General features: G+C 42.9%; 1 protein-coding gene across 2 annotated transcripts in view; it reads right to left on the bottom strand.

The window, feature by feature from the left end:
• Positions 1–13,794: 13,794 nt before the first annotated feature.
• Positions 13,795–22,841, bottom strand: part of pax6a (paired box 6a) — a 36,213-nt gene continuing 27,166 nt past the window's right edge. The window contains exons 9-11 of one of the 2 annotated variants that reach the window (XM_088417216.1): positions 19,665–19,774; positions 15,549–15,693; positions 13,795–15,394 (exon numbers count right to left, since the gene is read on the bottom strand). In XM_088417216.1, coding sequence (XP_088273342.1) covers positions 15,309–15,394; positions 15,549–15,693; positions 19,665–19,774 — 341 coding nt within the window. In that variant the 3' untranslated portion in view covers positions 13,795–15,308. The remainder of the gene's footprint in view (positions 15,395–15,548; positions 15,694–19,664; positions 19,775–22,841) is intronic. The other variant, XM_088417217.1, reaches the window with a different exon arrangement.

Genomic DNA, 22,841 nt, shown 5'->3' with positions numbered 1-22,841 from the left:
TCAAAGGTCTCGGTTCAAATCCACCTGGCTCCGGCCTTCCTGTGTGGAGTTTGCATGTTCTCCCCGAGCCAGCGTGGGTTCCCTCCGGGCACTCTGGCTTCCTCCCACTCCCCAAAAAACATGCATGGCAGGTGAATTGGACATACTAAATTGTCCTTAGGTGTGATTGGGTGCAAGATTGGTCGTTCGTCTCTGTGTGCCCTGCGATTGGCTGGCAACCAGTTCAGGGTGTCCCCCGCCTACTGCCCAAAGCCAGCTGAGATAGACGCCAGCAAGCCTGCGACCCCTGTGCATAGGTGTCGAACTCCAGTCCTCAAGGGCCTGCATCCTGCATGTTTTCCGGTTTTCTTTCCCCAACACACCTGATTCAAATGATTAGCTCATTAGCAAGCTCTGCAGGAGCTTCAAAATGATCCCAATCATTTGAATCAGGTGTTTTTGGGGGAAAAGGTTTGAAAACATGTAGGATATCGGCCCTCGAGGACTGGAGTTCGACACCTGTGCCTGTGGGGATAAGCGGTTATAGAAGATGGATGGACAAAAACCGACCCAACCCAAGCATCAAAATCTTATTAGTACTACTAACATTAAGACTCAGAATAGTTCAGGAAAATTTTCTCGGTTTAAATTCGGCTTCATAAATATTAGGTCACTCTTCTCAAAAGCCCTTTTTGTAAATGATCTTATTAGAGATCACAATTTTAAAATGCTTGGTCTCTGCGAAACCTGGTTAAAACCAAATGAATTTTTATCATTAAAGGAGGCCTCACCCCCAAACTTTGTGAACTCACACGTTGCCCGTCCTTGTTAAAAAAAAAAAAGGGGGGGGGGTGATGCTAGCTTGGACAATCAGGTTCATGAAAGTCTGATAATTCTGTCCCAGTTTGATTTAGTATCCCGAGAGTGTCTTACACACCTGGTTAATGCAGCAAAGCCGACATCCTGCATGCTTGACCGGTTTTGAGGCAAACTCGTTGAAGACCTATTCCTGATCTTAGGATCATCTGTCTTGAATATTAACAATCTGTCGCCCTCCTCTGGCATTGTACCAGTAGCTTTTAAGATGGTCGTCATTCAACCATTACTTAAAAAAACCTCACCGAGATCCTGAAAATCTCTATAATTATAGACTAGTGTCACGTCTTCCGTTTATTGCGAACATACAGTGGGCCCCCGGTTTACGAACTCCCTCTTTTACGAACTTTTCATCTTACAAACGTGGACCGCGGCGTTTTCTGTCTGTCGTTTTGTCTTACGAACAATCCAACATGCCGATCAGTGTGTCCATACTATTTTTTTCGCTTTGCTGCGTCAACAAAATTAACTATTCACGCATGACACGGAAACGCCGATATGCTATTGGTCTTACAATGTCACACTCACTGTCTCAGTCACGGTGTCAATCACGGAGATGCCGATATGCTATTGGTTGATTAAGGTCACAGTCCCGGTCTCACTCACGGAGATTTGAGTTATGAGCATAGCCGCTGAACGGATTAAGTTCGTAACACGGGGGCCCACTGTATTTGAGAAAGTTGTAGCAGAATAGCTTAACGATTTCATGAATGACAACAATAGATTTGAACTCCTTCAGTCAGGATTTAGGGCCAACCTCTCAACTGAGACAGCCCTTGTAAAAATGACGAATGATCTTCTCACAGCCATGGGTTCCAACATCTCATCGATATTTTTATTGCGTGACCTTAGTGCCGCATTTGACGCTATTGATCATTATATTCTTATAGAACATCTTAAATCATGTGTTGGTATCTCGGGATCAGCACTTTCTAGGTTCATATTTTACATCCTGGTTAAGATGCATAGTGTCTCTTATGGCAACACGATCTCTGAATCTTTGTCCGTCTCATGTGGTGTCCCACAGGGGTCAGTACTTGGCCCCTTACTGTTTAACATCTACATGATCCCTCTTTTTGATACTTTATGTAAAGATGCTATTAGTTTTCATTGCTATGTTGATGATCCCCAACTATAAATGCCTTTAGAAATTATAGATCTTTGCAAGTGCAGTAAACTGGGGGCCTGCCTTGCCGAGATTAAGCAATGGATGTCTTCCAATTTTCAGCTTCTTAACCCTAGTAAAACTGAGATGTTAATTATTGGCTTTATCTGTTACGTCACGCCTTGACTATTGTAACATTTTGTTTTATGGGCTTCCCATGTCCTGCGTCAAAAGATTGCAGTCTGTACAAAATGCAGCAGCAAGACTCTTGACAAGGACGAGAAAGTTCGATTATATTACTCCGATACTAGCTGACCTGCATTGGCTCCCTATACACCTGAGACGTGATTTTAAGGTGTTGTTAATTAATTATAAAATTTTACACGGTTTACCTCCTTTCTATGTCCTCAACCGAGGATCACCATATGTTCTGTCCCGACAACTTAAGTCACAAAATGCCGGTTTGTTATCGGCCCCGCGGGCTAAAAAGAAGTCTGCGGGATCAAGGGCCTTTTCCTTTCGTGCGCCAGTACTATGGAATGCCCTACCTAAGGAAGCTTGCGCAGTCACCTCATTAGAAATCTTTAAATCCCAACTAAAAACACATCCATACTCACAAGCATTTAGTTAATGGGCCTGTCTGCAGCTTTCTTCTTCTTTTTTCCTGCCCCCTTCACCTGGCTCAGAGAGGGGGTTAGTTAGATGGTGAAGGATGACTTGACCGCCCCCATTTGGCCCTGCGCTGATCGACCATCGCGGGTTAAGAGATCGACCATCTGCAGTCCACTTGGCTGGACTGCGGGAAGGTTCCTGCCCAATGGCTTTGCCTGCTGTCAGAACGTCATTGCACCATATAGTACAATATATTTTCTGTAATCTATATTGTGTATCCGTATATGTCTGTATTGTGTATCTGTATTTGTCTGTATTTGGTACATGCAGCATCCACTTCAATCTGTGGGCCTGGAAGGGGGCTCCTCCCACCTGTGGTTCCTTCTGAAGTTTTCTGATTTTCCCCAAATTTGGGTTTTTCAGTTTTTTCTTCCCCTTCTGGTAGCTCTGACAGGGGATGCTGTTGTGTACCTACACTGAAAAGATGTCTCTGTATGACTTTGTTTTTTCAAAAAAGTCTTGACATGACCTCTTTTCCCCTGTGAAGCCCTTTGAGATACGTGATTCAGGGCTATACAAATTTGATTGATTGATTGATTGATTGAGCACTCACACCTATCCATCAACCTCGATGCCCTCCATTACACATCTGGCTCAACAAGCCATACCCTCCAATAATTTGAAAAGGAAATGAATTTTACGGCGTGCCAGAATGAGAAATCTTGTGGCATTTGATCTTGCGAGATCTCGTCTCACGAAATCTCATCCCATCCCTACCCAAAAGGTGTCAAATTTAGCCCATTGCGGGCTCATTTACTGCCATTCAAAATTGGAAATACAGTAAGTATTCCCAACTACGGACCTCTGTCAAGTGGATATTCCTGAAGCCCCTCCCAAAAATCTAATGCATTAAAGTTTCTATAAATATATTACATTGATGATCAATAAAACCTCCGGGATCTGGAAACCCCCACTCAGTATAACGGGAAAATGTTCGTTTGTCCTTTTTCAATCGAATACCATCGGATCCAAAATGGCGACTTGTAAGTGACTTTTTATTGTTATGAGTTTGGGTGTAGATTTGAAAGATTTTGTTTGATTGTTTGTTTGATTCATTTACGTCCTGTAGATCATGGCGTCTATAAGAAAAAGAACGGTAATGACCGTGGAATAGAGTGTAAAACCTAATCAATGAAATTTTTACTCTAATTTTCCAAGTGTCCTAGATTTATAAACAAGTAATGTATGCCCTAAATTTTATTTTTTTTCAGAAAAAAGAATCAGTTGTGAAAGAGGTACAGCATAGACAGGACATTTAAATAACAAAGCGGGCCACAAGTTTCATTGACGCTTCTGAGAGGGCCACATAGGCACATGTACTTCGAACCAGTTATTTATATTTTAGTTAATTTTTTTTTTTGTCTATAATAAATTTGATGATCTTTTTTTTCATGCACAATGAATGCCAATAAACATACATTTTGTATCTAGCAACCATTCACCTCTCAGTTTGCTTAAGTATGAGAACTTATGGCCGTCTTTGGGTATTAATTGAAGCCATTAATAGTACATGAAAACATTATTTTATCATAATAATCAATCATAAGCACAACATGTATATAAGACTGAACCTTTAACAAGCAATCAAAATATAACCACATGCTGTGATTGCCCATTAAAAACGACCACTTAAGGACAGCACAAAACAGCAAGCCGACATTATGTGCAAGAACCCATTTGTGAACTCACTCAAATATGTGTATGTCCTGCACATCATTCAAAATTCCCAAATTATTAGGTCTACTCATATTGTAGTACGAAACATTGTATGACCCATCACAAGCACCTTTAGTATGTACATTTTTATGCGAATTAGTATTTATTTCCAGTGTGCAAGAATGGACGAGTCATTTAAAGGGAAATACTTTCGGTGTATTCTTTGTGTCAAGGAGGGGGATGTGCTTTGATAAGTGTGAGGTGCAGATGTAATTTTTTATGACACATACTTCATTCTCCATTTACTAAATAACCTTCCATTATTGTATGAAGCCTTGATGTAATTGGAGCAGATTACAAAGTGTGTGTGCATTCATGCGTGTGTGGGTGTGTGTGTTGATGTGTGTGTGGATGAAATTAAAGAGGGGGGGCATGTGTGATGTTGTGCATATGTCAATAAGTGTGTGTGCCTGTGGAGGGACAAGTGTGTGTGTTTGTGTGTGTGCTCACATGTGCGCGCAGATGGAAAGGTTTGCTTGTGTCTGTTTACACCGTATGTTTGCGTCAGTCTATCAAGGTACCTGCCAATCCCTAACATATAATATATTTATCAGGCACATTTTTAAGCCTGAATCAGAAAGCATGGAGAAGACCATTTACAAAACATTTGTATACATTTAAATTAACTAAATAAAAGAAAAAAAAGCAATTGTTTGGAGTGCAAAAAAAGTGCACACAGAGACACACGCACACGTGTGTGTGTGGGGGGGTGTTGTATATTTGTCACTTTAAAAGGTTTCATATCATCAAACCAATTAATATCCAATTATTAATATCACACTGAGACATTCCAAGAATATGTGAAAACAGAATTGCCCCCTGAACTTAACAGCAAGTTGTACTTGCTACATTTGGCAGTGATAACTAAAATCAAACGTCTGCCATAAATTGGTGGTGAGTCTCATCACTGTGAAGGAAATTTGGACCATTCTTCCTTACAGAATTGTTTAGTTTTTGCCATATTGGTGGGTTTTCAAGCATGAACTGTTTAAGGTCACACCACATCGCAACTGAATTTAAATCCAGTCTTTGACTTGATCACTTGAAAACCTTAATTGTGTTATTTTTGAGCCATTCTGAGCTGGACTTGCTGGTGTGTTTTGAATCCTGTGACATGATCCAACAGCACTTAATTATGAGGGCACAAATGATGCTTGGATCTTCTGGTAAACAGCGGAATGAATTTTTCATAGCAAGTTGATCAACAAGTTGGTCCTGAGGAAGCTAAAGAGCTCCAGCCCACAAAAAAAAAAAAGTTTACTGTGTTCGCTTCCTTGAGCAGATATCCAGTCCAAAAAATAGAACAAATAATATACTACACAGTAATAGGCCAATAAGTGCTGATCATATTTTTACTTATGTATTGTTTTACATTATATATATATATATATATATATATATATATATATATATATATATATATATTATTCTATACCAACTCTTTTTAAATTTTACGGGCTAAATGGTTTTACACAAGCAATGACAAAGTTAGAACAATTTGAATGTTGCCAAGGTGAAATCTCCAGTTTAGAGAAAAACACATTTCAAATGGTGACAGATTCATCTTTTAATCGTGCACATTGTCTACTAAACCCTTGTTTTCATACACGATTACATTTTGAACCTTCTGGCTGCTGGGAAATGAAAGTCAAGACCTCAAGGAGGTTATTTTAGTAGAAATCCCAAAATGGAAATCTCAGTCAAATATTTGTTATTTCATCAGATTTCATCATATATATATATATATATATATATATATATATATATATATATATATATATATATATATATATATATATATATATATATATATATATATATATATATATACACACACACACACCACACACATACTCTTTTTTTTTTTCCAGTAGATACAGGGAAAACTAGCGTACAGTAATTTTATTTTTTGTAGTTGACTGGATTTTTCAAAACAAATATGTACAAAAAGAGAACACAGTATTCCACCATTAATAATTAGAACCACAATTCACTCCTTTCAGTTTCGCATTAAGAGAACTGGTTTACCGTGTGAGATCATGCTCCACTTAGGCATTAGAAATAGTTTTTGTTGGGGGGATGAATCGATTTACCTTTGTTTGATAATGCTATTCATTTTCGAGTCATTAAACTTTGGTGAACAAAGAGTAAATGCAAAAGATTTGCATTAATACAAATTTGTGGAAAGGAATATAATACAAAAACTGAATGAAAATCTTGAAATAACTTTAGTATCAAGCTCATCCCAAAGTGTTCTTCTTTCTTCTATTCAATGCACATGAGCGACACAAAATACTTGCACCCACGATGTAAGGCCAATGCTCATTCAAGATTCAGCCAATATCGTTCAACTATCCTGTGCTGACAGCTTTTCAGTATGTTAAGTCAGTATTAACCCCTGTTGTTATGAGTCAAGCTGAACTCTTGACTGAGCATACCTATTGGAATTTTCTTTCATTCTGTCCGTCACTGATTCACAGTGAAGGCAAACAATCAACAGACTGGGCGCTACAGGTAGTGAATCTGATGTGCTGAATGCCCCCAGTGTCCGTATTTAGATGTATTGCAGCTGCATTGAGATCAACTGAGCCGTATTCAAATTGAGGGACTGAGTATTGAAGCTGCATTGAAGAGCACTGAGGTTGAAATGAGATGTTTTTAGTCGTATTTAAATTGTACTGAAGCTGCATTGGGATCTATCAGAGCACAGCTAATTGAAGGTGAGCAGCAGAGAATGTTGCGCTTTATAGCGGGACAGGATTATCCATGCTGTTGTGGCGCAGCATTGTGGCCAAAAGGGATCCTCCATTCTTTTCTGGTGTAAGAAGATTGGCCACAGTGGAAAGTAAGAAAGGGAGAAAAGCCACCAAGAGAACGAGCACTTGAGCGGCCAGAGGTGGTATAGGTCTGCCTGGCTGTGTGTTCTTGGCCTCAGTGGCAAAAGGAGGGCAAGTCTGAAAGCGAATTTGTCGAGTGTGTGGCCCAACTTCTTACTTTCTTATGGAATTTGTGGCTCGCTTCAATGTTTGACCAGTCTGAGCCCTGCATTTAAAATGCCCAACAGCCCTACCCATTTATCATTTGAAGCAGAGGGTGCAGGCCCTTCACAATTCTCTGCTTGACATCAAAACCTGGGTGGATTGGTCATTTGTTTATCACACTGTTGGATAGGCAAACGTCTCATTGTTTGTTTTATGGTTTTCTTCAATCAGAAACCCAGCTAAGTCATTGCTGATTCAATAATTTTCACAGCATTTTCTGCAGCTTTATTATTGTTTTACATAAGTAAAAATTAATATAGTTAATGAATTCATTAACTATATATTCATTCAAGTTAATGAATATCATGTCCATCTACCATTCATCCAGTCATTACCCATCCTAATCATCCTTTCAGCCTTCCTTCCTCCCATCCATTTTCTATAGCTGCTTCTCTTTCAAGAGCTGTGACTTTCACGAGCCTATTCTAGCTGTCTTTGGGCAGTGCGCGGGGTACTGTACATCTTGAACTGGTTGCCGATGATGTATTGATTTTGAACAATTGATCTTAGCTGTATCAGACTGATTTTTAACATGATCATTCAATGTTGCTTTGGGATAACTTTGAAATGTTGCTTTTGGATATTTTGTAATACCATTGCGCTTTGAAGATAATTTTTATACATCACTTTCACAGTTTAAAGTTGACTTTCATACATTACCTTTAGGCAGAATTTCTCAAGTGTTGTCATTCAAAGAGAACAGATTTTCAGTCATTGCTTACATTAATAAGCATGTCTTTGGATAGAATATGTGTCAGGAATTTACAGGACGAGCAGGCCAGTAAAGCTGTAGAGGGACCTTGGACGCCCAGTCCTTCCTTCCATGTGGACTGAAGCCGGTTTGGACAGATAATAAAGAGCATCCCCCTTATTGGCAAAAATTTTATTTACAATTTTTGTGTCACAAGGCCATTTTTGTGGGGCCAGTGTGATGAGCGTGTATTGACATTCTTCATGGATATACTGTATGTAATATTTGTATCTTAATGAATTGGGCTACTGTTTTTTTTTCCTTTAGTGGACAAATGGAACAACAGAATTTATTTCAACTGTGCTGCTTGCATTTTGGGGCCAGGATAGGACTAATTCACAATAGTGTTTTCATTACCAAAGTTAGCAGTGCTTATATTAAAATATTTATAAATTATTTTTCATCCCAATTAATACAGCATAAAGTTTACTTGTCAAAATGCCAGTGACAGGTAAACAGATACAACAGTATTTCACTGAGGCTTGTATGCACAGATGTTGGCAAGAAAATAACCCTCTGAGGTAAAATAGATATGTCATAGTGAATAAAACTAATCTAATTCCCATCTGCTCTGTTTTGTTTCATTTCATCAATTTGGCTTTATCTGTCAATTCATTGCCTTGTTTTCCCACTCTTTATTTGCCTGTGAAAAGGCAAGATGCCTTCCTGTCACATATCCATCTTGTGATAATTACCATGCAAATGTTTTTCATTAGAATGTAAATTGATAACATAATGCCCATTTTGAATTAGAATGTAAATTATTATTGTTTGTATGAAGATTTAAGGGGTGTGAGTGATATGAGGTGACTGTTTGAGATCATTTATTTGTTCTTTTTAGTCAATAATTTCACCAATTCCCGTCATTTGATGTCCCTGACTGTTGTTTATGCCTATACACCAAACAGCAGCTCAGAGTACCCACCCTTTTTGGAGTCCGGGGGGTTTGCTGGAGAGCGCACCCTCTGGGGACTCCCTCTTTCTGCTGGGGGACTTCAATCCTTACACGTGCAATGACAATGAGAGTTGGAGGGGCTTGATTGGGAGGAATGGCCTGCCCGATCTGAGCTTGAGCTGTGATTTGTTGTTGGATTTCTGTGCTTGTCATGGATTGTCCATAACTAATACCATGTTCAAGCATAAGTCTGTCCACATGTGCACTTGCCACCAGTGGGGGAGCGGTGGGGAGAGATGCCTGTTAGACCTGCCTGACCCAAATGTGTCATGAGTGTTTGCTGGGATTGTCTGGCAGAAGGAGTTTCAACTCCCACCTCCGGCAGAATTTTTCCCACATACCGGGGGATGCAGGGGGCATTGAGACTGAGTGGCCCATGTTTCATGCCTCCATTGCCGAGGTTGCTGATCAGAGTTGTGGCCATAAAGTGGTCGGTGCCTGTCATGGCAGCAATCACTGAACCCGCTGGTGGAAACCAGCGGTACAAGATGACCTCACGATGAAGAAGGAATCTCACCAAGTGTTTTTGACCAGTGGGACTCTGGAAGCAGCTGACAGGCTGGCCAAGCAGAGTGTGGCTTTGGCTGAGGCAACAACTAGAGTGTGGGAGGAGTTTGGTGAGGCCATGGAAAAACGACTTCTAGATCGGTTTGAGTACATTCTGGTTCACTATACAGCATCTCAGAAGTGGGAAGCAGTGCACCATTAACACTGTGTGCAGTGGAGATGAGGCGCTGCTGACTTCAACTCAAGAAGTCATTACCCGGTAGGCAGAATACTTCGAAGAATACTTCAATTCCTTCAACACGTCTTCCTCTGGGGAAGTAGATTCTGGAAGCTCAAAGATAGGCTCTCCTATCTCTGGGGATGAAGTCACCAAGATGGCCAAAAACCTCATCGGTGGCAAGGCCCCGGTGGTGGATGAAATCCACCCGGAGATTCTAAAGGCTCTCCATGTTGTAGGGCTGTCCTGTCATCTACAACATCGCATTGACACGGGGTGGTGGTCCTTCTATTCAAGAATGCTGGATTGTAGGGTGTGTACCACCTACAGAGGGATCAGTCTTCTCAGGCTCCCCGGAAAGGTGTATTCTAGTATGCTGGAGAGGATGGTCCGTCAGAAAGTCAAACCTCAGATTCAGCAGGTGCAGTGTGGTTTTCGTGCCGGCCATGGAACAGTGGACCAGGTCTACACCCTCATCCTCCATCCAAAGTTACATTTAAGGGATAAAAAAGGGGGAAAGGTGTTGTAATTGACCATGATATTTTGTGCCGTAGAGCATCAACATCGCGCTTCCTCGCTTGAAACAGACAACTTGCTCTGAGTGAACGAGAGGAAACTCACACACACACACACACACACACACACACACACACAAAATACAGTTTGTACTTCGCCTGGTTTGCAATTGTTGTTTTGTTTGTTTCCACGCTGCTTCCACCTTTTTGCAGAATTGTGATGTTTTCGCTTGTTTATTATGTGTGAGTCGGATGAATGCGACTTGGCTGTTCAGATTAAAGTTGCATGCCAAAAAAATCGAATACACGTTGGATTTAGTACCACATACACAAATGGCCCTGGTCACATTTGGAAAGATCTGTCATTCAGACTGCCATCAAAAGATCAGAAACAGGAGTGAAGAGTTTTGTCACTTCAGGCTGCAGCGTGAACCCAGCCATACTAATTTTAAAATTCCAAGAATCCAAATATTCTATCACATCAAAATTTTGTATATACTTAATTCAAGAGCTAGTAATCTCTAATTATATTACATGGGGACCGCTGCTCGGATGGAAGTCATTACGTTTCTTTTAGTTACACAAAAGAAAGGAACATTTGCAAACGTAATTTAAATAGTGTTTTAGATGTCGCTTTGCGTCTTGTGTGCAGCCGAGTGAATTTCTGCTATTCACAAAAAAAACAAAACAAAAAATAAAATAAAAATGAAAAAAAGAGGAAAAATAACGTTAGTCGTGAATAAAAAAAAAGGGGGGCAATTCCATGACACACAGCAAAAGTATCACAATGTGCTTGGTTTAGGATTTAGGATGACTTTAGTTATTCTATGCATTTGAGTTCACCCACCAAACACTTAAGAGGATTCCAAAAAAATAGATTACGATACAACAAGACTTCACCTTGGAGAGAACGGCTTGAAAGAGCAGCTTTTGTGCCTTCCCTTTGTAGTGGACGGCCTGCTACGTGCACCATGTTGTTGCCTGTTGCCAGTCCTCATGTGCCTGTATCAGCCTAATGGCAGTGGCTTTCATGGGATCTAAGTCAGTGGGAGCCACAGAAGTACTGTGTATAATTTCCTGTAATATTCCCTGAATAATTCCCTGTTAATTCCCCATTGACTCCTTATAGTTTTGCTATACCAAGAGATGCCAGTGATGGGGAGTTATTTTATAACCATCTTTACCTGCCTATACAAACTCAACTCCACTTTATCCACGTCCATAAAAAAATTCCTATTCATCAAATTCTCTTAAAAATATGAGGATCCACGGTCCTATTCGATTTTAAGTATTTGAATATTGATTGGACGCTATCCTGCCTAGCATTGCAATCCATCGTTAGACAGGTTTTGTTCAACACTGACACTCTTTCTTTTTTTTTTTAATATTAGGTTGTGAGGGAAGGAACATAGATTGACCAGCGCTTTCTTTCCTACGATTGTCCGGTACAGAGTCCACAGCTGACGCTGCATCGATCCCCTTTTCAATCTCCCATTCTTGATGTACACAAATGGCCTGTGTCCCATCTGCTTTCAGCAATCTTTAGTGTTCCTCCTGACAAAACTATGTGGTCCCCCATAACAGGCTGTGACATCACTATTTTATTAGTTTGTAGACTTATTTTAATAAGGTGGAAACTTCCCTAACCCCTCAATATTTAATGGAGTACATTTTAATCTAAAGTTGCAGAAACATGAAAACCTCTATTAACAAAAAGAGATTTGGCAGCCTTTTCTGGTACTTGCTGATACTATTACTTCGCTTTCTGAGGTAGCCGTGGATTAGATTTGCTTACTTTCCTCTTTCCTCTCTTCCCCCCCCCCCCCCCCCCCCCCCCCCCCCTGTGTGTATGAGTGTCCCCGTATGTGTTCAGTGTTGTATCATGTGTAACGACTGGTTCGTCAGGGTGGGTCAGTTCGAGGGTGTGATTTGAGGACAATAGGGTGATATGCATAACTGTAATAGATACAATTTGATGTTTTTTGTTCCTTGTTCTGTCTTTTGTTAAATAAAATAATAAAGACAGTTGGAATACGTGAGAACGCATATGATGTAACATGATTTTGAATTTAATGGAGGTGTGGACAAACAGATTCTGTACTCTGCAGACGTGTGGTAATGTCATCATATTTAATTCATAAATATGACAGCAGTGTGAGACAATCCCTCTGATTAATTTTCGATCTCCATTAATGGAACGAATTATTATAATCATTTTGAAAATGTGTTTAATAGCACCCCCTGCCCATGTGGCACATCTGTGGATGTTTTCTGGTGGTGGGAGGAGGTGCAATTGTCATACTTGTAAATGAATTAAACCACATCGTGCTGGATTTGCGTTAGCAGCGATTTCTTTAAATTAACAAAGTAATGTGGACGGTGGTTATATTTACACAAAACGAGGGGGAGACTATGCGGGTTTAAATAAGCCTGGTTATGAGTAGACAAGGCCTTAGGGTGAAATAGGGCTCAATTTTTGGGGGGTTATTTTCATGTGATGGCAAATTCAATTCAGCCATGCTTGGATCTCAATAAAGCCGCTATTCCACTGAGGGGTGAACATTGGCATGTCGTGTCACGTCAACAAGGGTAGCAACACTTTTGATCTTGTTGAGGTTTGTTAAGGGTTACAGGCGTTAGTCGTATGGTTCAACTGATGTCGTCCTGATTGGCATGTGCATTCGTTACCTTCTTCAAAACTCCTAACATTCAGTGGAATAGGATCTTATGACATTGCTATTAACATGTCACTGCCTTCCCTGCCAATAAAAATAAAAACCAGCATAGAACAGCATGAGTGCATTAAGTATCCTGTTTTGTTGTGTTTTCGCATTGCAGGGACCAGCTTCCAACCGCATTGCCACATTGGTCCAACAGCATCAAACAAGCACAAACCCGCATTGACTGTCTAAAACCAGTGAAGATTTTATTCTGGTTCAAGTTGGATTTTTTGGATGGATGGATTTTTTTTTTTAACAGGGTTAGAAACAGTTTGAAACCCTGAAAGAAACTGTAGTCAATTTCATTATTGGTTTCTAAAAACCAATCTTAAAAGAAAGTGCAGCATTTCAGTCCATGGTCGAGCATGCCCCGTGTATACATAGACACGTTTTAAAATTTTCTCTCATTGCCACAACTACATACAGGATACCAAGACTTCAGTCAAAATGACTACCTACTCTGTCATTAAGGCTTTATTCCCCATAATTTACGACATTTGTTACAGCAACAATTTTGTCTCTGCACTCTACAAAGTTGATCTAACCCCATAGCTTGGTTTTGCCTCTTAGCTGCTTTGTCATCTGTGAGACGTGTGACAGTTGTGCCTGAGCAAGATACACTACAAAAGGGGATAAGGTCCTCCAAAAATTCAAAAGGAACAAAAATTGTGCCTGAAAAAGGTTTATTAAGGAAACCTTACCCAATCATTGGAAAAAACAAATATTTAACACATAGACATAAAAACAAATTCATTGCAAGTCACAGTGTATGCAATGTAAGAGCGTATGATCCAGTACGTGTGCGTTTTAGCACACTGTTTCAAAATGAGAATTTGGTAATTCACACGTTAAGGGTTTGATCACATTATGAAATCACCCATGCTTGAGCAAGCACACCACAAAATTTCAAAATTCTGTTTACATTACAGTTTTTTTTTCTTCATGAATTCTCCCTAATTAAACACATTTACAGCAGACATGGACATTTTCTTGTTCACGTTCAGTTTTTATTGTTTTAAAATGATTACTCACATATTTATGGAAATTAGTGAATGTCTTTGTTATCAAAACAAGCAACACATCACATCTGGAATGGCAGAATTACGATCTATTAATCTTGTACTGACTTACAGTAAGAAGCAGATGTTATCTGGCCATACAGTGAACCCTTGTCTATCACGGTAGATATGATCCGGAACTAGCCGCGATATCTGAAAAAGTAGCGCCCCCACTTTTCCCATTAAAAAAATAAAAATGAATGTGAAAAGTCTTCATGCTATACATATTATTTAAGACAAATATTACTGCAGCACACATATTTACTTAAATCTTGAATTATTACACCCGATACATTGTACAGTAGTGAACTGTTACCCTTTTGCTTTGAAGTCTTGCGCAGCTGCAGTCATATTAGCAGCGGCCCAGACATTGAATTGAAGTCTGATCTTTGCATGATTAACAAATATTAAAATGGATAGTTTACCGTTTAAATACCGTTTTATTATTAAAAAAAAAAAAAAAAACATTTAGGTAAGAGATTTCCAACGGTCTGGTGAACGTCTGCTCCTTAATGTGTCTCTCTGTGGCTCGAAAATGTGTGTGCATGTGTGCCTTTGCTCTTGGGTACGCTTGACGACAGACACAAATGTGCCTGTGGGGCGGGAGTAGATTAAAATGCCACAGGCTTGTACCGTGTAACTCATGAAGTGCACCCCGGCGCTGTTGTTTTCAACAGGCAAGAGGAAAAGACTCTCGCTGTATTACAAGCTGAAACAACTGGCTTTGGTGGATTGCCAAAGGTGATGGCAGACGTCTTCTAATGTTCGCCTCGTCGTTAATGTAGCAACAGTGGATTTGTTCACTCCCAAATGGCGGGGCACGGCCGCATAACTTTGAGATGTATCACCTTTTCAGCAATTGTCATCATTTTTTGTTGGCGTTAAGGCTCAGTACAAGCCTTCGCAGGAGCAGCACGCTTGGGAGCTATTGCAAAAGTTCAATGTGTAATGAAAAAGAAATCCTTGAAGTCGTGAATCCGCGTAATGGAAAAAAATCCCCGCTGTAGCAAATTTGCAATAGTAGAACAGCGAACTAGCAAGAGTTCACTGTATTCCCAAACACCCTGTCTCACTTGCCTCAGGAGATTAGTGTCAATCAGGTCCTGAGTGGTATTCTCCAAAAAATGTAATTGTTTGTCATTTGAAAATTAAAGTGATAATATGGTGCACTTAAACAGGTGCTCCGACAAATAGCATCACTGCGGACGTGGCCAATACTGTGACATATCTGTTTCATTTCCTGGAACTTGGACTGGAACTGAGACACCTGGAGAAATCAGACCTAATGAAACAGGTGATAGGAAGATTTTCATTACAATGTCACTAAAATATTAAAAAAAAAAAAAAAAAAAATATATATATATGCATGGGGTTAGGTACTTTCAAGCAACTATTCTTTTTAGGGCTTCATATTACATCAGTTTGTTGCACTATACCTGTTGATGTTGTAGATGAGGTCAATGTCTGGTTGTTCATGTGCTGCGGCAAGTGTGATGGTGTGTAAGTCTCATAACTTCTTCCATTTACTGATACACCTGAGCTGGAGGGCAGCATGCATGAGTAAGATGTCTGACAAGATGCCTGAAAGTACAAATGAATAAAACTTGTGAAACTATATAATCTGGGGAGGCACATTTTGTTTCCAGATTCTAAAATCCTACAGGACTCCATGAAATCAGGAGGCTTAGAATATAAAATCCACTCCAAAATTTTCCACCACTTAACTGAGGTCAGGTCACAGAGGCAGCAACTTTAGCAGAAAAGCCCAGGCCTTCCTCTCCTCAGGCACTTTGTTCAGTTCCTCTCAGGAATTCCCAGAGATTCTCAAGCCATCTGAGAGACACAGTCTCTTCAGCATGTCCTGGGTTATGCCAGGAACACCTTACCAGGGAGGCATCATGACCAGATGCCCAAGTAAACTTCAACTGGCTCCTCTCATGGTGGAGCAGCAATGGCTTGACTCTGTCCTTCCTGGATGACCAAGCTTCTCACCCTATCACTAACGGAGAGCCCAAACAGTTAGGACCTGTCCTCTTACCCAAATGCTGAGGTAGACTACCAGGGTAACCCTCAATGTACCTCAACAATAATGTATGCCTAAACTGTCTTTATGCATCTCACCATGAACAACTCTAGAAGAAAAATCAAACCCTCTCGAGAGGATTTGTAGCAGAACCCCAGCTGTGTGCGGAGGCGAGTCTGACTATGTCTAGTCAGAACTTTTCTGCCTCACACACCAGCTCAGGCTGCTTCCCTGCCATACAGGTGATATTTCATGTATCTTTAGCAAGTTTCTGCTGCTGGGGATCTGACAAAGTGACTGCCCTCAGCTGCCACCCAGCTGCTACCCAGCTCACATGGCATCCAACCTCTTTGGCCTCCACCACAGGTGGTGAGTGGGACCCACATTACTTTTTCAAACTCTGCCTGGCTGGGCACCATGGGTGTAGGACTGGCCACCCAAGTGCTTGCAGGCGATGGAAAAAAAAACATAAGTTCTTTTTGAAAAATGTGCCGGACTCTCAACATTGACATACACGTATTCCTATTGTTGTGTATAAGCCTGTGATACCTCTTGTGTTTTCAGTAAAATGATGATAAGCTGTGGCTGTGGTTGGCCATATACTCTGTCGTCTGCGGTACTGTACGGTATAATATAATGGCCTTCCTAAAGTATTGCTCATACATGTGTTAGACAACATGATAGTCAGATTTATATGTCATAGAGGTATTACAAAAATGGTGAAAAGTGATTTTTCTTGATATGACTCCTGTACAAATTACTTTTCAAAAATGGAGATGAAAAAACTTTTTGACTCTTCAGATCATTATTATGCATTGATTACAGACAATACATACATAGATTGAAATGTTCAATTCTCTATCATTCATAAATAAAGACATAATAGCTCGAGGCATCTCCATCACATTTCACCCTGTGGTCTGCTTATTGGATTTGTTGGCACCGTGCACAATACAGTCATTGATGTACATTAGTCAACTAGTTACATTTCAAATTTAAGTAGTCTGTTCGGGTTTTTTGTAAAAGGAATGCTGGGGGACTTCAATGATCACATGGGCAATGACAATGAGAAATGTGATTGGCAGGAACAGCCCCCCCATCTGAACCCAAGCGGTGCTTTATTATCGGACTTCTTTGCTCGTCCTGGATTGTCCATAACAATCACCATGTTCAAGCATAAGTCCAGATGTGCACTTGACACCAGGACACCCTAGGCCACAGTTTGATGATTGACTTTGTAGTCGTATCATCGGCTTTGTAGCTGCATGTTTGGACACTCAAGTGAAGAGAAGGGTGGAGCTGCCAACTGATCACCACCTAGTGGTGTGTTGGCTCCGATGGTTGGGAGGATGCCAGTCAGACCTGGCAGACCCAAACGTATCGTGAGGGTCCACTGGGAACTTCTGACAGAATCACCTGTCAGAAGGAGTTTCAACTCCCATTTACGGCAGAATTTCTCCCACGTCCAGGAGAAGGGGGATTTTGAGTCAGAAAGGGCCATGTTCGGCGCCTCCATTTATGTGGGCTGATCAGAGTTGTGGCCATAAAGTGGTGGGTGCCAGTTGTGGTGGCAGTCCCCGAACATGCTGGTGATGGCATCCCTCACCACTGGTGTTGTGAGGGATGCCATCACCAGCAAGTTAACAACACATCAAGCTGATGAAGGAGTCCTATTGGGCCTTTTTGGCCCATGGGACTCTGGAGGCAGCGAATTGCAGCTTTGGCAATCACTGAGGCAAAAACTCGGGTGTGGGAGGAGTTCAGTGAGGCCATGAAAAATGACTTCAAGAGGGCTTTGGGGGAATTCTGATCCACCATTTGGGGTCTCAGGAGGGTGAAGCAGTGCTGTGAACAGTGGAGATGGGGCGCTGTACACACATCAACTCTGGATTTTGTGTAACAGTGGGCAGAATACTTTGAAGACCTCCTCAATTCCACCAACACGCCTATATCTGACAAAAAAAAAAGAGTCTGGAAACACCAAAGAAGGGATCTCCTATTCTCCTATCTCTTGGGCTGAAGTCACTGAGATGGTTAAAAAAAAAAAAAAACTCCTTAGTGGCAAGGCCCTGGGGGTGGATAAGATCCACCCAGAGTTTCTAAAGGCTCTGGATGTTGTAGGACTGTCCTGGTTAACACGCCTCTACAACATCGCATTGACAACGTGGACATTGCCTCTGGATTGGCAGACCGGGGTGGTGGTATCCCTTTTTAAGAAGGGGGAAGGGAAGGGAAGGGGGGGGGGGGGGGGGTGTTCCAATTACAGTGGAATCATACTCCTCAGCCTCCCCGGTAAGGTCTATTTGGAGGATGCTGGGGAGGGGGGTTGGTCAGGAAGTCAAACCTTGGATTCAGGAGGAACAATGTGGCATACATCTGGGCCGTGGAACAGTGAACCTGGTCTATACCCTCAGCAGGATCCTTGAGGGTGAATGGGAGTTTGCCCAACCTGTCTACATGTGCTGACTTGGAGAAGGTGTTCGACAATGTCCTCAGGGAAACTCTGGTTGGGGGTGCTTCGTGAGTACGGATTACATGATGCTCTAATACAGACAGTTTGGTTCATGTACGACTGAAGACAGAGTTTGGTCCGCATTTCCGGCAGTAAGTTGAATTAATTTCCGTTGAGGTTTGGACTCCACTAAGGCTGCCCTATCTCACCGATTCTGTTCATTTCTTTTGTGGACAGAAAATCTAGGTGAAGCCAAAGCGTTGAGGGGTTTCCTGATTTGGGGGTCTCATCATTTGGGGGTCTCATCATTTTATCTCTGCAATTTGCAGATGATGTGGTGCTGTTGGCTTCCTCAGGCTAATTGAATGAAGGTCAGCACCTCTAAATCTGAGACCATGGTACTCAGTAAGAAAAGGGTGGAGTGCCCTCTCCGGGTCGAAAATGAGGTTCTGCCCCAAGTGGAGGAGTTAAGTATCTTGGGGTCTTGTACACGAGTGAGGGTAGAATAGAACTGGAGATTGACAGGCAGATCGGTGCAGCTGAGCCAAAAAGGCGATCGATTTACAGTTCCATCTACATTCCTACCTATGGTCACGAGCTGTGGGTCCTGATCGAAAGAACGAGGTCCCAGATTCAAGCAACCAAAATGAGTTCCCTCCGCAGGGTGTATGGGCTCTCCCTAACAGATAGCGTGTGAAGCTTGGTCAGAGGACTCAGCATCAAGCCGCTGCTCCTCTGCGTTGAGAGGAGCCAGTTGTGGTGGTTTGACCATCTGGTTAGGATGCCTCCCAGATGCCTCCCTCGTGAGGTGTTCCGGGGATGACCCAGGACACACTATGTCTCTCGGCTGGCCTGGGTATGCCTGGGGATCCTCCCAGAAAATTCTGGGCCGGGCAGAGGAAGGTCTGGGATTCCCTGCTTAAGCTGTAGCCCCAGTGACTCCAGAATACAGCGGTAGAAGATGGATGGATTGATGGATGGATGGAGGAATGTATAGTGAATGTTTTATTCAACTATATAGTTAAGTTTTGGAAGTTAATATTGTCCAGCATCATATATCATATAAAATATTCTTACTTGCATAGGTAGGCTGACAGCCATACTGAAGTGTGGCATGGATGGTAGGCTGTAGCTGCAGGGCAAAACTGAGTCGGACCTCTCAACCATTGAGCCTGATGCAAAGGAAACTAAAATTAAAAAATAGCGAAGCATTAAAAATGTGAATACATTTATACAACACTAATTAAAACCAAAACAAAACCATCTCAAGCTGTTGTGCCCTACAATTACCTGTCCAAATCCTGAGACCACAAAAAGTTAAATAATGGTGTACTAAAATTAAAATAAAAAAAATCTAAACCACGTACTTCAAAATTTAGGATACCATCGGATAATGATTTGTAACAAGTACAGAATGAGCACCGATAGTTCCCCTCATTCAGCTCACAATTACATGCATTTATTCATTTAGAAGAATCAGATCATTAAAGGCTAAATTAGGGACGCTGTGCCTTAAACCCACTCGAATACTGTGAGAATAAAAATTAGTAGAGGCGATCAAGCTGATAAATGCCTGATAACCCTATTTCATTTTTATGAAGTAAATCAAAACAGAGAACATGCGTCCTAAATACACTTTCTAGCAAACTTGTTAAAGAAACGGTATATTGTCGGACTCGCTTCCACCCACAACTTGGGCTCTGGTTCCAGTCCTCTCGGGAGGGGTTGGACTTTCTTCCACTCTGGAGTTGCCCGCGGTGAGAGAGGCAGAGCTGGTGTGGGCGTTCTTGTTGCCTCCCAGCTCAGCGCCTGTACATTAGGGTTTACCCCAGTGGACGAGAGGGTAGCCTCCCTCCGCCTTCGGGTGGGGGAACGGGTCCTTACTGTTGTTTGTGCCTATGAACCAAACAGCAGTTCAGAGTACCCACCCTTTTTGGAGTCCTTGGAGGGTGTGCTGGAGAGCGCTCCCTCTGGGGACTCCCTCGTTCTGCTGAGTAACTTCAATGCTCACGTGGGCAATGACAGTGAGACTTGGAGGGGCGTGAGTCCGAGTGAAAAAACTTGAGTCCGAGTGGACCATGTTTCGCGCCTCCCATTGTCGAGGCGGCTGATCGGAGTTGTGGCCGTAAGGTGGTCGGTGCCTGTCGTGGCAGCAATCTCCAAACCCGCTGGTGGACACCAGCAGTAAGGGATACCGTCAAGCCGAAGAAGGAGTCCTATCGGGCCTTTTTGGCCTGTGGGACTCCAGAGGCAGCTGACAGGTACCGGCTGGCCAAGCGGAGTGCGGCTTTGGTGGTCGCCTAGGTGAAAACTCGGGTGTGGGAGGAATTCGGTGAGGCCATGGAAAGCGACTTCTGGACGGCTTAGAAGAAATTCTGGTCCACCATCCGACACCTCAGAAGGGGGAAGCAGTGCACCATTGACGCTGTGTACAGTTTCTGACCACAACTCGAGACGTTGTGAACCAGTGGACAGAATACTTTGAAGACCTCCTCAATCCCACGACATGTCTTCCTCTGAAGAACCAGAGTCTTCAGGCTCTGAGGTGCGCTCTCCCATCTTTGGGGCTGAAGTCACTGAGATGGTCAAAAAACTCCTTGGTGGCAAGGCCCCGGGGGTGGATGAGATCCGCCCAGAGTTCCTGAAGGCTCTGGAGGCTGTAGGGCTGTCTTGGCTGACACGTCTCTGCAACATCGGGGACAGTGCCCCTGGATTGGCATACTAGGGTGGTGGTCCCCCTTTATAAGAAAGGGGACCGGAGGGTGTGTTCAAACTACAGAGGAATCACACTCCTCAGCCTCCCCGGTAAGGTCTGTTCAGGGGTGCTGGAGAGGATGGTCCGTCAGGAAGTTGAGTGTCAGATTCAGGAGGAGCAGTGTGTTTAGCGTCCTGGCCGTGGAACAGTGGACCAGCTTTACACCCTTGGCAGGGCCCTCGAGGGTGCATGGGAGTTCGCCCAACCAGTCTACATGTGCTTTGTGGACTTGGAGAAGGCATTCAACTGTGTCCCTCGGGGATCTCTGTGGGGGGTGCTTCGGGGGTATGGGGTACCGGACGCCCTGATACAGGCTGTTGGATCTCTGTACCACCGATGTCAGAGCTTGGTCCACATTTCCGGCAGTAAGTCGAGTTCGTTTCTAGTGAGGGTTGGACTCCGTCAAGGCTGCCCTTTGTCACCGATTCTGTTCATTACCTTTATGGACAGAATTTCTAGGTGCAGCTGAAGCGTTGAGGGTGTCCGGTTTGGGAGCCTCAGCATTGGATCTTTGCTTTTGGTGTATGATGTGGTGCTGTTGGCTTCTTCAGGCCGTGACCTCCAACTCTCACTGGAGCGGTTCGCAGCCGAGTATGAAGCGGCTGAGATGAAGATCAGCACCTACAAATCTGAGACCATGGTCCATAGTCGGAAAAGGTTGGAATGCCCGCTCCAGGTCGGGGATGAGGTACTGCCCCAAGTGGAGGAGTTCAAGCTTCTCAGGGTCTTGTTCATGAGTGAGGGTAGGCTGGAGCGTGAGATCAACAGACGGATCGGTGCGGTGTCTGCTGTTATGCAGACTCTGCACTGGTTTGTCATGGTGAAGAAAGTGCTGCGCCGAAAGGCGAAGCTCTCTGTTTACCACTAAATCTACGTTCCTGCCCTCACCTATGGCCACGAGTTGTGGGTCGTACCGAAAGAACAAGATCCCGGATACAAGCGGCCGAAATGAGTTTCCTCCACAGGCTGTCCGGGCTCTTCCTTAGAGATAGGGTGAGAAGCTCGGTCATCCGGGAGGGGCTCAGCGTCGAGCCACTGCTCTTCCATGTTGAGAGGAGCCAGCTGAGGTGGTTCGGGCATCTGGTAAGGATGCCCCCCCCCCCCCCCCCCCGATGCCTCCCCGGTCGGTGTGGTGTTTCGGGCATGTCCCACTGGAAGGAGGACCCGTGGACGACCCAGGACACGCCGGAGGGACTATGTCTCTCAGGTGGCCTGGGAGCACCTGGGGATCCTTCCGGAAGAGCTGGATGAAGTAGCCGGGAGAGGGAAGTCTGGGCTTCCTTGCTCAAGCTGCTGCCCCGCGACCCGACCCCGGAAGACCGCGGTAGAAGATGGATGGATGGAACTTCAGTCAACTTCCACTCAGCTGAGACGACTTTTGCTAAAGTGGCAAATGATCTGCTCTTAGCCATGGATTCCAAGACCTCATCTATAATATTATTTCTCAACCTTAGTGCTGCTTTAGCCACAGTTGATCATCAAATACTTGTAGAAGCATT

The sequence above is a fragment of the Hippichthys cyanospilos genome, chromosome 6, assembly GCF_059441005.1.
Source record: "Hippichthys cyanospilos isolate Australia breed blue-spotted pipefish chromosome 6, RoL_Hcya_1.0, whole genome shotgun sequence".
Taxonomy (NCBI): Eukaryota; Metazoa; Chordata; class Actinopteri; order Syngnathiformes; family Syngnathidae; genus Hippichthys; species Hippichthys cyanospilos.
This window is presented reverse-complemented; position numbering and strand designations above follow the sequence as displayed.